This window comes from Tyto alba, unplaced genomic scaffold (assembly GCF_018691265.1).
Source record: "Tyto alba isolate M040663 unplaced genomic scaffold, T.alba_DEE_v4.0 Super-Scaffold_27, whole genome shotgun sequence".
Lineage (NCBI taxonomy): Eukaryota > Metazoa > Chordata > Aves > Strigiformes > Tytonidae > Tyto > Tyto alba.
Genome location: NW_024881301.1, coordinates 21,459,633 through 21,479,481, shown reverse-complemented (window position 1 = coordinate 21,479,481; position 19,849 = coordinate 21,459,633). Strand labels below are relative to the sequence as shown.

The following is a 19,849-nucleotide window of genomic DNA, read 5'->3' as shown; positions in this document are numbered from 1 at the left end:
GCTTTATTAGTTGAAGAAGAGTACTGCTGCAATCTTTTATATCACACCTCAAAACCCTACCCACAAGCAGGCAGGGCCAACGTGGCACAAAGAACCATGATGGAATAACTCCTTGAGCTCTTTAAACATCAGTCTTTACAATTTCAAAGTTCCACTGGTGCAGTGTTTTAATGAGATTTCTGCATCTTTTTTTAAGGCAAAAGTGGTAAACCCCAGAAAATCTAACATAAAAAAATGCAAAATTGGCTAGCAATCTGCTCCAGTGTCTTAGTACAACCTCAGAGGATGGATAGAGCTAAGCTACTTTCCAGAGCTTGCAAGAAAGAAGACCCTCTCATTTTAGCATGAGGTGCTGAAGAGATGCTACCTCTCCATGGGTCTTTCATCCACTCTGCAGAGAAAACTATGAAAAGGAAAGACTTCTACGTTTCTCCACTAAGACACATTTTTAAGATGGACTGAATAACTCCTCCTACTTGATCTGATGGGATACACTACTTCTGTCATCAAAATTGAAACTGCATTGTACGTTTTAAAATTCATGAGACACTTGCAAAGCAGCACAAAGACGTAGCATTTTGGCAGTATATATAAAACAAAAATTTAGGGAATTTATTAAAAAATATGTGAGTAGCAGTTTCTGTTGAGGTTCTCAAATTCTCTCCATTTATGAGAAATGTAATTTAAAGTATTTGCTTAATTACACACACATCTCTTGTTTTAGTTTGAGAGGAATTTAAGTAATCATTCCTGTTGCCTATTTTGTTTTGTACAGAATAGCATTTTCAAATTCACACAATAGAGTGGAACTCAGTAGGATTATTTATTTTTCTATGAGTGGAAAATTCAGCCCTAGTCAGAGAATTTTTTTTTTTTTTTTTTTTTTTTTACTTCATGTACACTGAAATTAACCTTTCTGGTTAAAAAGATGTAAAAAAGCGTATTAGGCAAGTAAGTAAGTTGAAACTTCTGCTTTGCCCTTGACCAGAAATAATCCCTGCCAACAAGCTCAGAATGTGAAAGTAGACAGTCAGTTGTAAGGGATCATTAGTGCCCATTCCCTGATTTTCTGCCCAAACTAGCCATTTTTGTGGCATGACAACTTCCTGCCCAACTGTCCGGCTTCTCAAGGGTTAGACACAGCTCACAGCATACATTAACTCTGCTTTTACATTCACAGTCTCCATGTCACAGCTGAGTATGTCAAAGTCACGCTAGAGACATCAATCAACAAAAGCGTGTTTTAGGCAAGAAATTGAGACTTGGAGTGTCAGATGCTTCTTAAAGTTTCTCTGATAAGTGAAGTGGAAATTTTACTGATACTCACCAGGAACCAGGTGGGGCCTTTCTAACTAGTTGTTACTGCAGTCTCTCCCCACCCCCTCATTCTTAAAACTTCAGATATAGCTCCATTATTATCAAGCACCTGGATTTAAAATTATGTACAATTAAGAAAAAAAAAAAAAAGCCTTTTCCAGATGAAACATTAAACTCAACATGTTCACTTTATATAATTACATATTTACATCGCACTTTTTTATTCAAAGTAATAAAATCACAAGAAATCTTTCAAAAGGAAAAAAAAAAGTTTCAAAGCTGTAGAATCATCCAATATGTTATAAATTCAGCTGAAGTCTGATAGTACTGTAATAATTTGAGTGATTAGTAGGGGATGAGGATCTGAAAACTCAAAGGAACTTCAACATTGTTCTCATTGTTTTAGGCTGTGTTTCCTAACCCCAGTCCTAACCCAGAAAATGGTTTGCCAAAAGGATAAACCCTTTTTCTCTAACTGAGGGGTTTTTTTCATGTATTTTGCATTTCTAACAATATCATAAAACTGTCTCTTCGTATGAAATAATGGACACAAACACCATTCATGCAATAGCATGTCTTCAGTGTTATTTTACTGATTCCAGGCAGACAATACTAACACATAAACGTAGACATTTTCATGTAAGCTAACTCTCCATAGTTGATGCGGTTCCACTACCCTGAATTTTTTTTTTTTTTTTTAAAGCAAGTTTGTGGAGAAAAAGGAATCTGACAGAGCATCTGGCCAACACTATTTAGCATCTTCAGAGACCCAGACAAGGGTGAAGGACTTTCTCAGCAAGTTTGCACATGATACCGAACCCTGGGGAGTGGTGGATATGCTGGCGAGCAGGGCTACCTCTCAGAGGGCCCTTGATAAGCTGGAAAAATGGAAGTAACAGCTATCAAATATATGAAGTTCAACAAAGCCAAAAGCAAGATGCTGAAACTTGCACAGGGACGCAAGGCAATTCTGCAGAAAAGAACACGAGAGTGCTTGTAAAGCATAAATTAAATATGAGTCAGCAGTGTACCCTTGCAGCAATAAATTACTGTAATACTGGGCTGTATTAGCAAGAATCAGCCAACAAGTCAAGGGAAGCCATTAGTCTACTCAGTGCTCGTGAGGCCACAACTGGAACACATTGTTCAGTTTTTAGCACCCCAGTTCACAAGAGGGAAAGTTACACTGGAGGAAGGCCAGTAATCCAGCCACGGAGCTGGGGCACAACAGATGAAGAGAGACTGAGAGTGATGCATTGTTTCAGAAAAGAAGGATGGGGGAAAATTTAATTGCCATCTTAAATTACGTGTTAGTTAGAGAGAAGAAAAGTACACAGATAAAAGACAGAAGGCAATGGTCATGAGCTACATCAGGGGAAATCCCAACTAGGGATAAGAAAATATAATTTAGTGAGGGTTATTAGGCACTGGCACAGGTTGCCCCAAGAAAATTGTTGAATTGCCATCCTTAGAAATTTTAAAAACTCTCCTAGACAAGGAAGCGATCCAGCTCTGAGGGTAGCCCTGCCTTGAGAGGATGTCCAGAGGTTCCTTCAACTTAATTTACTTTATGAGTCTATGGGTCAATAATAAAAAAGTTAAAAGCATATCTTACCAGAGCTAACAATGATGTTCTCAAAGGACTGAGTGCCTTTCTGCTATTTCTTTAGTGGTTTACCATTTAAAGACATATTAAGTACTTTTCTAAAATTGATGAAACTACTCATTTTATATAAGAATTTTCAGAATTGGACAATTTAACTTATATACTTTGTATCGATTTAAATGCATCCTTCTGAATTCTTCCAATTTAGAGCTACATGGTATCAAGCCCCTCCTACAGCTTTTCAGGGAATGTTGTTTTTAAATGCTTAAGTATTGCCCAGAGTTGCTTTATGGAACATATGCATATATTACACATTTAAAATTGTATCTCCATCTCAAAGTCTACAAAGTTAAGAAAACATACACACACACATGCAACATATGAAGAAAAGCTTCCCTCAACTAGACACAAATCCTCATTTTGGTACAACTACATACAGGCCATAAACAAAACCTTATATAGCGTACACAAAAGTTCTGTGTATACATTAAGGCAGGCATATGAAGTGGAAAAAAGTCCATCATTACTCAGTATGTTACATTAAAAAGACAGCTAAACAGATGAAATTAGCATTTCCTCTCTAATGCAATGGCCTCAAGTTGTACACGGGTTATTTAAACTCAGAATCAGAGCCCATCTTTCCTTTAAAAAGAGAAAAGGCATTGTCAAAACAATCTGAAGAGAAAACAGAAGTTTTTCTCTCTGAAATCCTAGGGCTATGGTATTTATTATCTGTAAGACAGAAAATTTAGCCATCTTTTCACTTTGATGGAGTAAGATGTCAGAAAGTTCCTTGTCCATATCAACATATCCTCCTTGTATATTTCAATGTTTACACATGGTATGCTTAGTGAGTAAGAATACAAACATATCATCTCCAACCTTTTTTTTCTCAAGCATCTGTTAAAGGTCCAAGAGCTTCATTTGTCAAAGTTATATAAGATGCAGAGGATCAGCCCAGTTTTCTTTCATACCAGTTTCACAATCTTTTGCTACAAATGCAACATCAGTAGAATAAATACCAATTAGCTTTATTGAGATAAACCCAGGATAAAGCTCATTGTGCTTTGTTTTCTACGTGTTTAGTTCACACAAATGAAGAGCTGACATAGAGGACTTTTCACAGTTCACACGTGTGTACAGTTGGTAGACGGTGGTGTATCTATCCGACTTTTATTTTCCTTAGCATCATTCAGAGGTGACTCGTTACCTATTTGGCATTTGAAGACTTGTTTGTAGGCCTTCCTAAAATTTTCAGAGAGAAAAGCATATATAATTGGGTTCACAGAAGAATTGCTGTAAGCCAGGCAGTGTGCAGTTACTCTGAAGAGAAAGGAGGCTTGAGTCAGTGGGAAAACTCCAAATTCAGCCCAGAGGTGAATCACATGATGCGGCAGCCAGGAGATGCCAAAAACCACTACCACCACCAACACAGTCTGTGCTGTCTGAGACAGGGAAAGGAAAACACAGATGTCTGATGAGCATGTAAAGAATCAGCTTTAGACCTGCTTCAAAACCATTATTTGGGGGGAAAAAAGGTATACTGAGAGAGAACACCCTTAGAATATTTATTACAGATTTTCCTCCATTACCTATATGGGTTTTATTTTGCATAAAGAACTACTGCAAGGAGAACCTTTGCCTTGAAAATGACACAGTAAAAGGCAAATGTATACCTTTCTTCAAAGGTAAAGAATGATGTTCCTGATTCCCTACACAAAAACCTAACCTTTTCTGAGGTGGACCTAAGCCTGATGTAAAATAATAATAACATGGGTCTTTGGGAAATCTCATTCAGACCTAATGATCTGTATTTTAGTATGGTGCACAAGGATTTCTGACCAAAATTTCAAGAGATCTATTATACATGAAGGCAGCTAGTGGAAGAGCTTAGAGGAATCAGATGAACACTTTGCTCAAGTGTCTACAAAAGGAGCAGGGGCTTTTTCTAAAGTCTCTCCTTTAAACATAAAATTTCCACAGAGTGAGTTATACAACAATATTCTGGGATATAACTAGGGCAAAAAAGATAAAAGTAAGGAGCTTGAAATTTCTAGTGACTGCACACTGTCAAAAGAAATCTGGAAATTAAAGCTCACCACCAAACACTCAAGTCAGAAAATGGAACACAAAATATCCTCAGTGCAGTCCCCTGACTCCACCTGTGTTATTTATGAGGGGAAGGGCCATCAAGTTCATTAGATCCATCCATCCAGCTACAGTATCAGCCAGAACACACCTTTCAGGTACTGAAGGTATTCTGCCAGGGCACAGTGTGGTTTGCCTGTCAATGTTTTCTTTAGCTTTCTGCTAAACTGAATATCTAAACTTTTTGCTAATTTACTGAACTTGGCCTATACTTCTTGGGTTGATTAATGCTCAGTAATAATTCAGACTGACCCACCTAATCACAACACGACTTAACTTATAGAAACTTATGGAAATAAAAGATTGATTTCTGTGGCAACAGGAGGCCAACATAACTTATGACAGATACTCTTGTTGGGTAGCAAAATCTCAAAACAGAAACCAAAGGACATTATATCTGTAGTAAATATAATTTGTTTAGTCTCAAGGATTCATCTGTTTTCACAAGCGGTTCCTCTACTTAGCCTTACGGAGTTTAAGTCAGTTGCCACTAACGAACCGCCACACAAATATTTTCTCTTTCAGGTCTCATCAGGAGAATATGTGCTAACAAGAAAGTATAAATTAAGAGCACTTTTTTTCTCTGTTTCCTTCAATATTCCATCTGAAAACAGATTGTCTGGAATCCATATGCACAATTACTTCAAAAGAGGCATACTACTTCAGTTTGTTCAAAATTCTAAAATTACACCAAGAAAATCACTGACTTTCGATAGGCTGTAGAGAAACATTTGAAAGCAGAGGTTAACCATATGTCTCTTGTAACTATTTTACTTAAGGTATTTCTTATCTGAATAATAAGTAATTTTGCATTAGGAAACCTCACAACATCTGTTTTATTCCGTCATTCCTCCTAAGACTAACTTCAGAGCTTACCTTTCCAAAATCATCACTATGCCTTGCAGGCAAGGTAACACTAAAGGGCTGCTCTTGTTTACCTAACTGGAGCTTGCTTAGGGTTTCTCATTAGCAAATAAAAACCACCTGAAATACATGATGTTAGCATTGATGCTTTGTTACTAAAAAGCATGAAAAATAGCATTTAGGCACATTCACATCTTTAATTAACTTTTTTCCACTCATATAGCAAATTAATTTTAAGATTCTACTACTGAAATTTTCATAAAGGTTTGAATGAAGCCAGAAATCATAGAATGGTTTGGATTGGAAAGCACCTTAAAGATCCTCTAGTTCCACCCCCCCTGCCCCGGGCAGGGCCCCCTTCCCCCAGCCCAGGGGGCTCCCAGCCCCGTCCAACCTGGCCTTGAACCCTTCCAGGGAGGGGGCAGCCACAGCTGCTCTGGGCAACCTCTGCCAGGGTCTCACCACCCGCACAGGGAAGAATTTCTTCCTTAGTAAAGAATTTCTTCTTTATGTATAAATAAGCCTGAAATGTATAATTAAGCCTGAAATGCATTCTTAACAACACAGTAGGAGGAAAAGAAGATACAGTAACCAGAAAGAGACAGCACAGTAGTGAAAATAGAGTTGCTTTGAAAGACATGAGTTAAGCCTTGGGATCAGAAACTTATTTTCTAAGGCAAAAAAAGTTTTGGGCTGCCTTTTTTTTTTTGGTCTTTGGTTACTGAACCCCGATACATCCAAACAGTCTTGGGCATATCTGTAATGCTCTTCCCTGCAGCTGTGAAAGCTAGTTCCTAGCCAGATCTGATTTTTACTTGCAATTTTTAAGCATTAATGTTTAGAGAAAATGCACAGATACTTCCAGTTTGAGAATAATTTACATAAGTGTAGAGATGGAAATGTAGAGAACACCTTTGAAAACTACATCTTTGGCCTTGATGACACTAAGATCAAAAGTATATATGTTAAGTATTTTACGGAATCAGGGCCATAATGGTTTTAATTCTAGGAATTTAAATCTATTGAGTAGGATATTTTTCAAAAAATTGAGAATGCATAAATAATAGATTACTTATTCCCTGTTGAGCCCATGTATATCTCATTTACATTACAGACAGTCTGCATGCCCATATGGTAATAGTGATCAGATCAAATGAAGAACTATAGCCTGAGGGGTTTATCTGACTCCACACTCATAAACTGAGAAGTTAGTCAAATGATTACTGTGGTCAAATAAGCTCAAAAATCAGAACCATATTATATTAACTGACAAATTCAATATATAAACACATCTTTCAAATATTGCTCTAAATTGCAAAGTTCATATTCTGCTTTAAAGACCTTTCACAATTCTACTTATAACCAGTTTGTAACTTAAGTCTTGAAGATAAGAGAAAAAAATGTTTTGGGGAAAATCAATCGAAGAATTGCAGAATAATTAAAAGTCTCTTATTAGACTCATATCAGGAAGAACAATAAATCTAATTTTAAAGTTGTACTATATAACCTAGGAATTCTTCATAAAACTTTAGGAAATTCAGCTAGTTAAAAAATAAATAAATCAATAAAAGATCTACAAGTTAGAGAAAAATACCAGTGAGACAACAACAAAAAAAAAAAAATTATTAAAGACAGGTTGTATCTCCAGGTCTAAATTTCAGATGCTATGAAGTTCAAAATACGGGGATCTCAAGTAGTGGCTTGACGCACTGCGATGGAAAATTTGGATCAGAAAAGATTCCAACCCTGCTAAGTTCAGAGAGACACTAAATACGTCATTAAATACTTCATTTCAACTCCTTCTCTCCATTACATCTTTGGGAACAAGCAATATAATACCAAATTAGCTTAGCCATAGAACAAAAATATAAACAAGTAGATAATGGTAATGAAAGCAATCTACCTTTTTCTTGGACGCTTCTGACTTCCTTGACATGTTTCTCAACTTCTTATGCAGATGATTAAGAACCTGAAAAGATTAATTTGCATCTTGTGTTTCACCATTTTCTAGAATTCAAACTCATATATTTTAGGGTATGCTCTCCAGTACTTCATGAGTCGCTTACAAACACTGCTGATCCAATTTACACCTTTCAAAAGTGCACAGCATAAAATCCAAAGGAATTACATATCTGCATTTCTGTGAATCAACAAATATGAAGCAGACCACAATTGATTTCTTATATAAAAATTCAGATGTATTATATAAAAAATACATATTAGAAATGAACAAGGCAATAAATGGAAACCTATCATGCACCTAGAATTAGCAATTATTCTTCTTCCATAAAAATGTCAATGCTTGTTAATTTAGAATGACCTTTACTGCATGTAACATAAAGAGTGTATGTTTTGAGTCAGAGCTTTTCTGAGTCACCTGCATAATATGCTTTCTTCAGATGGATGTTGGTTAATATAATCAGGATGTTGGTGCTATCTGATCTTCAAAAGAAGCTTAGGCTTTCAAAAATAATTCATACTAAAATGTATCTCACATGAGGCACGACCTTTATCAACAATTTGATGATACTTGTCATGTACCTTTCACAAGTAATTTTTTAAAATACGTCTCAAAAAGGCTCATCATCCAAAAGCAGAGTCCAAATTTTAACGTACTGATTTACATATGAAATTTTGAACAGTGGATGCATAGAGGTACATGCCCTGCTTTATCTGCAGTCGTTATTAACTGAATCTAACACATTCATATGGCATGATTTGCAGGCATGAGGAGCAGGGAATATGCTCTTCAGCTGAATGTGTTTAACAGGTTGTAAACCATGCAGAATTACAAAGAGGAGATGCTTAATTAAACTCCAGGGTTTAATTAAAATACAGTAAGAGGAATTTTTTAGAGAGAGTGTCAGAGTGTATAGCTCAGTTAGATGATGACGATGATGCTGCTGCTGATGGTAGGTTGCACTTTACATAGCTCTAAGATGAACCAAGAATAATTTAATAGGTAAGATCATCCAGCATTAAAAGATTTTTTTTAAGGAATATAACACTAAATTTTAAGGCTTATAAGGAGACTTCTTGAGATGGGGAAAAGGGTGTAAGTTCAAATTCTCTTACATCATATGGGGACGTTTTCTCTGTTTTCTTTGGGATGCATGGCTAACCACTACCAGGACAGACACCAGACAAGTTGACCTATAGACTTGATCCCACTCTGGCATTTGAGTCTTAGAAACATGCATAATGAATTAAAAGAAGTAAGATGGTGTTTGTGAACAACCGTAGCTCACTGGTGGATTCCACTTTTTAGATGTCTACTCTTAGCTACCAGTGGATCACAAAACCCCTCCAATAAAAATAAAATTTTCTTGCAACCATTTAACATTAGAAGTGCAGTTCATTTGTGCTTATCTGTGCACTAACATTTTTGTGCGTGAAAGGCTCAGCCCTGCATGCACTCCCTACTCTGAAACACTAGCCAGGCTGCTGCCAGGGCTAACCTGAGCTCAGGAAAGGCAGGAGAAAAATAAATGGGTTTTCTCTGAGAAGGTCCTGTTTTGGCTTCAGCCCTTCTTTCTTCTCCAGGATGAAGCAGACCAGAAGGAAAGGATAAAAGAGCCCTTGGGGTCCAGTAGAGGACCAAGAAGGTGACTCTCTGGCTCACACATTATTCAATGGCTGTCACCATGTACAAAACAGCTGAATTGCTTAGTCCATGGGTAAAAAAAAAAAAAAAAAAAAAAAAAGAGCATGAGAGAAATACAGTGAAATTCACTTCCCATCACTGCTGCTTCACCTATGGTGCCCCCTTCACATAACTTACAATGATGGACTGTTTCTACTGGACCTTTGCAAATCCCATCACCTGCCACCCAGAGACTGTACGGTACTGTGATTTTCCTCTCACAGCCCAAAACTAAAGTCAGATAAACTCTTCCCAGAAATCAGAACTGCAAAATCTTCTTTTAAAATGATGATATTTTTTTTTCTTTTGTTCTGAAACTTTCAGCACAGATTTTTGCATTGCATCTCTCTCCAGTCCAAAGAAAGGTGCAGTACACAAAACTGTTAAATTGGATATTGGAAGGGAGAAGGTTGTGGAGGGGTTTGTTGAAGATTTAGATTGCAGCCTTCTAATGAATCCTTCTCAACTATCCCTCTTTCATATTATACACATATTTCGTAAAATAAGTCTGCAGTGAAAACATGCTGGCTCTACGTGGCAGTGTACCAGATGGTATGCAAACCAGCAGCAAGAGAAATAGACAGAATTTAATTACCTATTAACAGCAGTGGAACAGCACTCAGACCTCCACAGAATGCTGTAGAAGGATATTAAGAGCCATGTTTATGCACAAACACTGCAAGGCAAATCAAAGACATCTCTCCTCACTTCTCTGTTCAAATTATCTCTTCTCTGAGCCAATGAATAACCAATTGCTCCTGTAACAGCCACTGTCACCTCACTTGAATGAATAATAATTCTATATGTGTCTCTTAATTTGTCTCAGATTATTTCTCTAAATTCTTTCAAAATATCCACTAATACATTTGCACATACATTTCTAACTCATGGAATGAAATACCCACCTTACCAAAAATTAGGTCACAACGTGTTCTCATAAGGTGTTACATTTTTAAAAAATTCAGCTCTGTGGAAAAATGAACTCTTTACATGAAGCTCTTCTAACTCCAGCTTTCATGTACCTGTTGATCAGAGATCTTATCTGTCTCTCTGGGAAGGAATAGCTTTCCTGCTTTCTGGAGATGAGAGTGGGGTGCTGTGGGAAGAAAATGATGCTGTTCTGAAAGAGGGTGTAAGAATATTTGTAGGATCATAGAAATATAAGAAATTCCAGTCCGGTACAGACTGTAGTACCCCAACTACCAATGATTGCATTTGGGAGGCCCTGGGGTTTGCCTACAGACAATCCATTTTCTTTTCCCCTCCCTCACCCCTCCCCAAGTTGTTTCAGGAACAACATTCAAGACAGTTTGAGGGACTATTACCAATTCAAGTTGAGAAGGGATTTTTTCCAAAAAGGGAGAGAGAAAAAAATAGTTTAAACTATCTGTGTGAATTAACGTAGGTCTACCAAACACTGTAAAAGTTTGAAGTCTCCACTGTCTGGCTGTATATAAACATTCCACTGACTACACCTTCATTATCAGCCATTGAAAATCACACAGCAAGGAAGCCTGTCCAAGATCATTATTTGATAAGAATGAACTGCTTGTTTAGCAGAACAATAATACAAGGATTACATGCTGAACCATATTTTATAGTATGAACATGATTTAAATTCAAGTGCCACTGCCTGCAATCTATTTTTTAAAGTAATGCTGCTACTTCTATTGTCAAAACAGATCCTTCATCCTTTTGTTTAATAGTCTGTCACTAATGTGTCACACCTTTTATTTTTTCTTTTCAGTGTCATTTAATAAAGCTTTCCCTCACTGCTAAGCAAAATTTAAGTTATAACATCCTAAGTCAAGAACCCTATAAGCTTATATTTCATGTTGAAGCTCCTACTTTTTACAGCTTACTTAAACCAAGTCTATAAATCATACATGACTTCCATGAATTCAGAATGTTCAGAATGATAGATAATAATGGAAAAATTCTTAAGGGAGGAAATAATTTTTTTTAAAAAAAGCTTTTAACATTGTACATCTATAAAAGGAAAAGTTTGTTAGATTTTAGGTGTCCAGCCTAAAGGTTTGATTGAAGGATGTCTGACTTTTAAAGACTGAATCCTCATAATTTGGTACTCAAAAGCAGAGGCACCCAAAATCAGTTGTCACATTGCACAACCCTGGCAGATGTCAATTGTTGGAAGTTCACTGGGAATCATTTATCACTTTGCTCTTTAAGAACACATTAGCGAGCAAACGCTGTAGGAGTGTTACAAAACACATACAAAAAGTCAATATTAAAAAAATACAGCAAGTAATATGAGAAGCAATAAAAAAAAAAAAAATAAGAATACCGGCTGTCTAAAAGTATGCAGAGCTGTAACTCAACTAATAGCTACGTAATCACTGCTCCTCTGGCTGGAGGAATAAGATCTGTTCAAGAGTAGTTCTGTGAGCCAACAAAAGCTGGTTTCTTAGGGATTTGTGATTTCTTGACTGTGTGTTCCCAAAAACATGTGTCTCCTCCACGAGTAGGTGCTACGTAAGACCTCTTTCCCCTATGGCTTGTCTGATGTTTAACAGCTGAGTGCAAACTGACCCTCCTTAAAGGAGAGAGCATGACGTAGACTCACCACCTTCTTCATTGACTCCTGTTTTCACAAAACTAGGGAAGTATCATTCCTTCTGTTATTTTCACTCCTCTATCATATTTGGTTGAAACTGAACCAAGTTCTTTGTGGGAGAGAGGAAATGGGTAGCTGTACATACAGGACACAGAGCACGATCTCATAAATCCCTGCCTTAAGTGCACATCACGTGAGATTTCCAGTTCTGATTTTCTGGGAGGACTCTGTTTCCAAATACCTAGCACAATTTCATCACTTCTGCAGGTTGTAACAGTATTGCTATCCACTGAGAAAAATACAAATCTCTCCTAACACAATTTAAGAGAGAGTGAGAGAGAGAAAGAACTCGGCTCCCTATTAGAGTGCCTAAAAAATGAGACTCTCAAAACTGAAAGTTCATTTGCAATTTGCTTATAAAAGCAACAGAACTGCCTTAAAGGAGTCTAGAAAAATCAATATATTAAAATAGATAAATGAATCTCCTTTGTCTTAATCTACTGTATCAGAAGATTGTGTTATATAGCTGATCCACCATTCATGAAAACCAGCAAAGTCCATAAGAAACTAATGCATTTATTTTTATAATACTTGTGAGACTATTACACAGTAATGATCCTCTAACCCTGTGTGCATTCAGAAATCAAAATACTTGTACTTCATGATGATCTACTGACATCAATAAAAGCTCTCAGTGACCACTTTGCTTGAGACCTGTGAGAGTAGCAACAGCTTTGTTAAATTTAAAACTTCAGTGCTGATCTTCAACTACTATCATCCTTAATTTCTCCTTCAACCTGCCCCACGTGCCAAAATGCTGCAGTTGGAGATTTTCCAGTGGCTTCTAATGAGGGCAGAAATGAGCCTTTACACTGCAGGGTACAAATACCTCCAATAGCCTTGTACAAGTCACGGCATTTTTCAGCTTCATTGACACTGATGGGAATACCAGGTATCTCTTAGGTATCTCTTAAAACTCATTTCTTCAGGTTGGATCTTCCAGCCTGACTCCATGGCAAGCAGTATCATACATACAGGCTCAAAACACTTCACCAAGCAAGGGTGATATCCTAGCCTGACAATAATTTAAGCACAAGATTTTAGTTGTATCTTTGAGTGGCCTTGACTTTATGAAGTTGCTCTGGTCATGTATTTTACATAGGGTTGCTTTGTTGTTGTTGGTTGGGTTTTTTTTGTGTGTGTGTGTGTTTGGTTTGTTGTCTTTTTTGTTTGTTTGTTTTAACTATATATTCATACTAATATTGACAGACTACAGACTTACTTATTTCTGTAACGGTGTTTTGTAACAACATTGTGTGTTATATTTATTATGCTTATATTTTGTTTCAGACTATGTCCTTTTTGCCCCCCCTATACTATGCAGAACTGTTGTAATTTTGAAAGACTTGTTTTCAGTCTTCTGTCATATAACTAGACTCTGAAGGCTAGTACTTTATGCTGAAACTGAAGATGCTTTGGCTTTGAAAAACATAACAACTCTTAAGAGCTGAAAAGCTCCCTCTGCACACATTCTATAATGTTGTCCCTGAAATATGTAATATTTCCTTAAAACTCTGATGATCTATGGCTACAGCAAGTTTCATTCCTCTCACAGATCAGACACATTCACCACTGTAGATACAATACCCATATATTCACCCAGGGAAAAGAAAATTCAATTTATGCATTCAAACATGTATTTACTCTCCATTTGCCAGGTTGGATTTGTTTCATTACAAACATTGATTAGAAATGTTGTCCTTTGAGTTCTGCATAACTTGCTTTCAGCAGAATTGGATGACATTCTACCCTTAATTTGCGCACCACAATTAAGCTGATGTAATACATATAAAACTGAACAGAACATAATATTATTTGTTCAGATTACTTTAATTACACCTATTGAACTTGCCAATTAACAAACTGACTTCTCAACTTTTATGCAGTCCTTCTTTGCAAGAGCAGACCTATTCTCTCGAATGCCTAAGGAGAAATCTTGCTACTGAAGGTTGCTGGCACAGAAGCAGGAGGATCTCTGCCGAACTCAGCAGCCAATGCTCCAGACCCTGTCCAGCAACAAGCAGTGGGCCCTGCACTGAAGCCTACAATTAATATTCACAGAAAAATGTAACAGTTTGCCTGAGCAGAAAAGTCCTTCAATACCCATATTCCCGCACCCTTACTTACTGCTTTTTCCTGCCCAGGTTCTCACGCACCGCTCCCTAGCACCACCCGCCCTTGTTGAAGTCAGAGGTAAATCTCCCATCCCCTTCAACTGGGGCAAGCCAGGGCTCACAGGGACCAGGCAGCATGATGCACCTTTTGCTCTTAACGTGTTAACTGGGTCAGAGCAAACTCGTGGATCTGTGTCTTTTCTAAGTGCACTGCATTTTAAAGAACTGCAAATATTCGTCTGAAGCCTGAACAACTTGTTGCTTTGATGCACTTTATTTGAGTTAGAACTCCTCATCCAGCACTGCAGGAAAACAGGAGAGTTGTGTTGACAGAGAAAGCAGCAGAGCACTGGGGCTTCTTACCACTTTACAACAAGGAAACCTGGTAGAGGGACCCCAGTAATTGCCAGAACACACCCCCCACCCCATGCAATCCCTGTCCTGACCTGTCTGTGCCACACACACACACACACAAACACACACGTGTCCACCTCAGTCATCCCTCAGCTATAAAATCTGCCCTCTCCCTCTGAGCCACAAACTCACCCCTGCCCCGTTGCCCCCCAACAGTGCCGTGTCCCTCCACGTGCCCAGAGATGGCCCCACAGCTCACGGACACCCGCCACAGTTGTGTCCCCCCCCCCCATCCCTTTTCCATACCCTTCACCACAACCCGTTTCGCCCCACCTTGGCGTAGCAGAAGGAGATGAGCAGCAGCGGGAGCAGATAGCCAAAGACGAACGTGCAAACCACGTAGACCTTCTTGTGGCGTGGGTTGGGCCAGTGCTCCCAGCAGAAGGTCTGGTTGCTGGCCTCGCGGTGGAAGAGGCGCTGGTGGTGAGCCACGGGCGAGGCCATGGCGAAGGAGAGCGCCCAGATGAGCCCCACGCCCAGCAGCGCGTTGCGGGAAACGCGCAAGGCCGAGGAGCGTCGGGAGTGCACGATGGCCACGTAGCGGTCCACGGACATGGCCGAGAGCGTGAAGATGCTCACCAGCATGGAGACGGTGAAGAAGTAGTGGATGAACTTGCAGATGAAGGCGCCCAGCACCCAGGTGGGGAGCACGTAGACTGTGGACTGGAAGGGGATGCAGAAGAGCAGGTAGGCCAGGTCGGCGATGCTCAGGTTGAGGATGAAGATGTTGGTGGTGCTGCGGCGCTTGCCTGGCTTGCTCCTCGCCAGCACCGTGATGACCAGCGAGTTGCCCAGCACCCCCATGGTGAAGATCAAGCCGAAGACGATCAAAGTGATGAAGTTCTCGATGCCGATGCCGAAGAGGGGCTTCCCCTCCGCCTCCGGCAGCCCGGAGAGGTTGAACCCCCCGCGGGGTGGCTCTGCCCCAGCCCGGGACCGGTTGAGGGGCGACGCCGCGGGCTCCCCCGCTTCCATCCTTCCCTTTACGCGCCGGCGAAAGTTTCCGCGGGCTAAAAGCGGAGCCGCCGCTTCCCGGCACCGCGGATCGCGGTGAGCCAGGGGCGGCCTCCCCCCCCCCCCCAGCGCCGGGCGGCGGCGGGGAGGGCGGGCGGAGGGAGGGAGGGAGGAGGGATGCCCCTCCGCACCGCCCGCGGGGGCGCAGCCTGCGCCTCGGGGCGCGGAGGCGGCGCGGCAGCCCCGGCCAAGCACCGCGCTCCGCGCCCGGCTGGCCGCGGGGCCTGGAGCCCCCGCCGCCGGGGGGAGGCGCTCCGGCCGCGCCCGCGCAACCCCGCGCTGCGCCCAGGCCCGCCCCGCGGAGCGGCGGAGCCTCCGCGCTTCTCCGCGCTTCCCCGCGCCAGCCGCCGCCTGGTGCTCCGGGAGGCTGAGCTCTCCGGGGATGTCTCCTTGGGGAAAGGAGGGGGTGGGGATTTCCCCCTTTTTTTTTTACTCCCTTCCCTCCCCCCTCCTTTTTTTTTTTTTTTTTTTTTTTTTTCCGCCCCCCCCTCTGGTTTAGCTTCCAGTTGCCTCCGCGGGGCTGCCCCGAGAGCGGCAGCCGGAACGCGGAGCGGAGCGGAGATGACCGGTCCCGGTCCCGGTCCTGGTCCCTGTCCCCACCTCAGAAAACTTCTGCTTTTTGCCTTCACTCCTAGGGAGGCTCAGAGGTCGCGTCTTCCAGCGCGGCAGGTCCGGAGTGGCTTAAATGAACTCTTTTAAAAAGACAAAAATAGTTAAGCACCTGCGTAAACCCACCTCAACAGGTAGCCGGCAGCAAGAGAGTCCGGACTACACGCCGCCTATGCTCACTATTTTCACCTCGCTCACAGGTTTTCATCAATCGTTCTGCATTATGCATTAGCTCACAGGGCAAAAGGTGGCAGGCGTTACTGCTTCCATCCCCCCCCCCCAAAAAAAAAAGAAAAAAAAGTGTGGCTGCATTTCAAGCTGAAATCTGAAATCACGAATCACGGAGCCCGCGCACACGCACGAGTCCATCCCCGCTGGGGGCCGCAACGAGAGCTTCTGAAAAATCACCCTTTTCAGAACAGGATGAAATATAAAACTTCCTCCAGAATACGGACGCGAGTCCATGTAAACATTCACACAGGCGCACGTACCCTGTGATTGCAACAGGTTGGCCCGAGGGCTCTTAAACACTGGTTTTCAACCTGCCAGCCAGTGAGCTACAGCCGATCAGGTTGTATTTCTTCTCCAGGGATCTTGACTGCTGATGGTTTAAAGTCCCCCTGTGCCCCCAAACGCAACCAGTGGGGCACCGGGGGGGGTGGGATTTAGGGTGGGGGAGGATGGGGGGGTGGGCAATGAGTTTTTGCTTGCTTCTTTTCAGGCCACAATATGACAGGGTTTTTTCTGCCGTTCCTTTCGCTGCTTATGTGGAGGCATCTCGGCGGCTGCCCATCAGCCTACTGCGGAGCTAGTGGCTTCTGCACATCTAGATTTTAATTGCACTTTTAATTACACTTATGTCCATTATGTCCAAAGGAACACATAATAGGAGAGCACAGTTCAGTTTCTAGAGCTCTGAGAAACTTTCATTTGGATTGAACTGCTTTCTATGTCTGTTTTAACTCAGTTTAGAAGTTACAAACCAATTAAGGAAAAAAAAAAAACAAAAAACTTAATGAAGATTCCTAAAAGATTTATGGGAGTTTCTTATCATTTTGTTGATGTGCTTGATTACCATGTAAACCTATTAGTCTCTACTTCTGTAAGGGATTTGGGAATGAGCACTGTTAAACATTTTCTAGAATGTATCAGATATTACAGACTTTTTGGAAATGCTGAGTATACTGTGAAAATGAATAGAAATCTCTATAGATTTCCATAGTGTTGCTGGTGCCTGTGTTTGCCACTGTGAATTCCTTCATATGGTGAGATGCAAAAAATGTTTTTGGATACCACCAATGTTTTGCTTTTGAATCGTGTCTCGTTGCTTAGACATCACTTTTCTAGGGTGTCAGGAGCACAGCCCTAGCCTTGCCAAAGTTAACGCGAACATTGCATGGATCGCAATTCTCCATCCAAAATGCTGTGTTAGGCCTCATCGCTCACACCTCTGTTTTCTGAAGAAATATTATCTTTAGAACAGTATAGACTGAGAGGTGACCAAATAATACTAGACTCCTTTACAGACAAGTAAGCAGGGAAGGTGGGTACAGAAACAAAATCAGTTTTAAGAGAAAAGAACCTGAAAATTACATTGGCAATGGATGGGAGCATTGACCCTATTATTTTCCTTTAAACATTTAATAAACAGTTTTGCAGTTCAGGCCTTGCTTTTCTATTATGTATATATACTGTAAAGTATATAGCTCTTAGAAGACTGCCCTGAGCATTAGGAAAAAAAAAAAAATGGGAACACAACTATATTGTAGCTTTTCTGTCAGATCTACAGGCTTCAGTGTTTACATCAGTGAAGGAAAGTTCCCACATTGACAGCATTCGTGATTCCTGTTGAGATTGCTGTCAGCAAACAGGTGTTGACATTTCAATGCACTGTTCTTATCTAGACTGAGTAAAATTTTCATGCAATAGAAAGTTCCACCAGAAAAGTTGTTATCAATTCAGTACAAATATTTTCATAATTAAATACGTGAATAACTTGAAAAAGGAGGAAACAAAAATCGACAAAAAAATTTACATCACACTTTAGGAAAACAAATTTCATATCTTTGCAAAAGAGATCTCTTAAACGTGTCTCATGCATTTCCTTGAATCTAGTCCCTAGCACCTTTGGACATTAAAAGATCTACTTTTTGTCAAAACTAAAATAGCCTATGAATGTCAGAAAGAGCGGGAAATTAAAGTCAATCTTCTTCTGTCTGTGGCCAGGACCCATGGTTGTCTGTATCAGATGTTATTACTCACCTCCAACAAAGTATTTTGGTTCCATAATTTTCCATAGCAATCAATGGGAAAAATAGTAGAAGAAATCTATAAAGGAGCTGAAAACCTAGGTACCCTGTTAAGTCTAGACCTACATGTTTATTCCTCAGTGGCTTAAGCTGGAAGATATTACTGAGAAAAACCATCACAAGAATGTCCTTCCTTTTGCTCACGCCGGTGGTTGGGTACTTTATTTTTATATGGATCCAGTAATAAAAATATTTGACTTACACTGGTACATTTTTCTTTCACAAATGATAAATGATTTGAAAATCCAACAAATTGATTCAAAATATTAATTACTACTAAAGTCTTTGTTCCTATGTGATGTGTACATAATGAACATATAATCAAAATAATGTCAGTAAAATGCATTTATATTTAAAAGTGAACGTTTACTTAGCACCTTAGAAACAATAAACAATGCACGTGTTAATACAAATTTCCTACACTTTCTAGCTACAGTCCCACTTTTCATTCTTGGGATACACTGAATAAGTGAGGCACAAAAATCACAGGCTGATTATACAAATATATACATAGATATGTGTCTTACACATTGTAACATTCTACATGAATAAAATGTATATAATATGACTTACAACTTCTTCAGAGAAGTGTTTAAGTAAAATCCTGTATAAATTCTTCTGGGGGTTTTCCTTTTCTCCTGTAGTGAAGATGAAGCTGAAGTTGAGGTTCAAACCTCTAAACTGTACCCCAGTGTCACTACAGAGAAACAATTTAAATTGTACTTATATTAAGGAATATGAATAGTCCTGAAAATATTAGAAATCTTTTGACAACTTGGCCCTTAGCTGATTGACCAGTTTTCTTTGCTGCAAAAATATTCTCCAGTTTTGGTCATGTTTTGTTTATAAAGCACAATGATGAAAATAGGTTTATTTTGAAGACTGACTCTTCTTATTTATTTGTGAAACAAAATCAGGCACAATAGTCACAACAACAATACCCCATTATTTTTCTTTACAACGAGTTCCTGGAGTAGAAATTTACATTTTAAAGGCAGATGTGAACTTTAAATATCATTCAAAAGCTAAATAGAAAAGTTCATGATTCATAACCCACCTTTAATTCACCTTCTATAAAGTTATTTGTATGGAACAATCAAGTATCTGTAAGCATTAACTTTCCTTCCATCTATATTATTGGGAATAATGTAACCCTGAGGTCACAGTTGTCACTAT

General features: G+C 39.8%; 1 protein-coding gene across 1 annotated transcript; it reads right to left on the bottom strand.

The window, feature by feature from the left end:
* Positions 1–1,471: 1,471 nt before the first annotated feature.
* GALR1 (galanin receptor 1) lies at positions 1,472–15,847 on the bottom strand. Its single transcript, XM_032991328.2, has 3 exons — positions 15,015–15,847; positions 7,839–7,904; positions 1,472–4,368 (listed from the first exon to the last, which is right to left on the bottom strand). Exons 1-3 carry the CDS (start codon positions 15,714–15,716, stop codon positions 4,051–4,053), a joined length of 1,086 nt encoding a protein of 361 aa, XP_032847219.1. The 5' UTR covers positions 15,717–15,847; the 3' UTR covers positions 1,472–4,050.
* Positions 15,848–19,849: the final 4,002 nt, after the last annotated feature.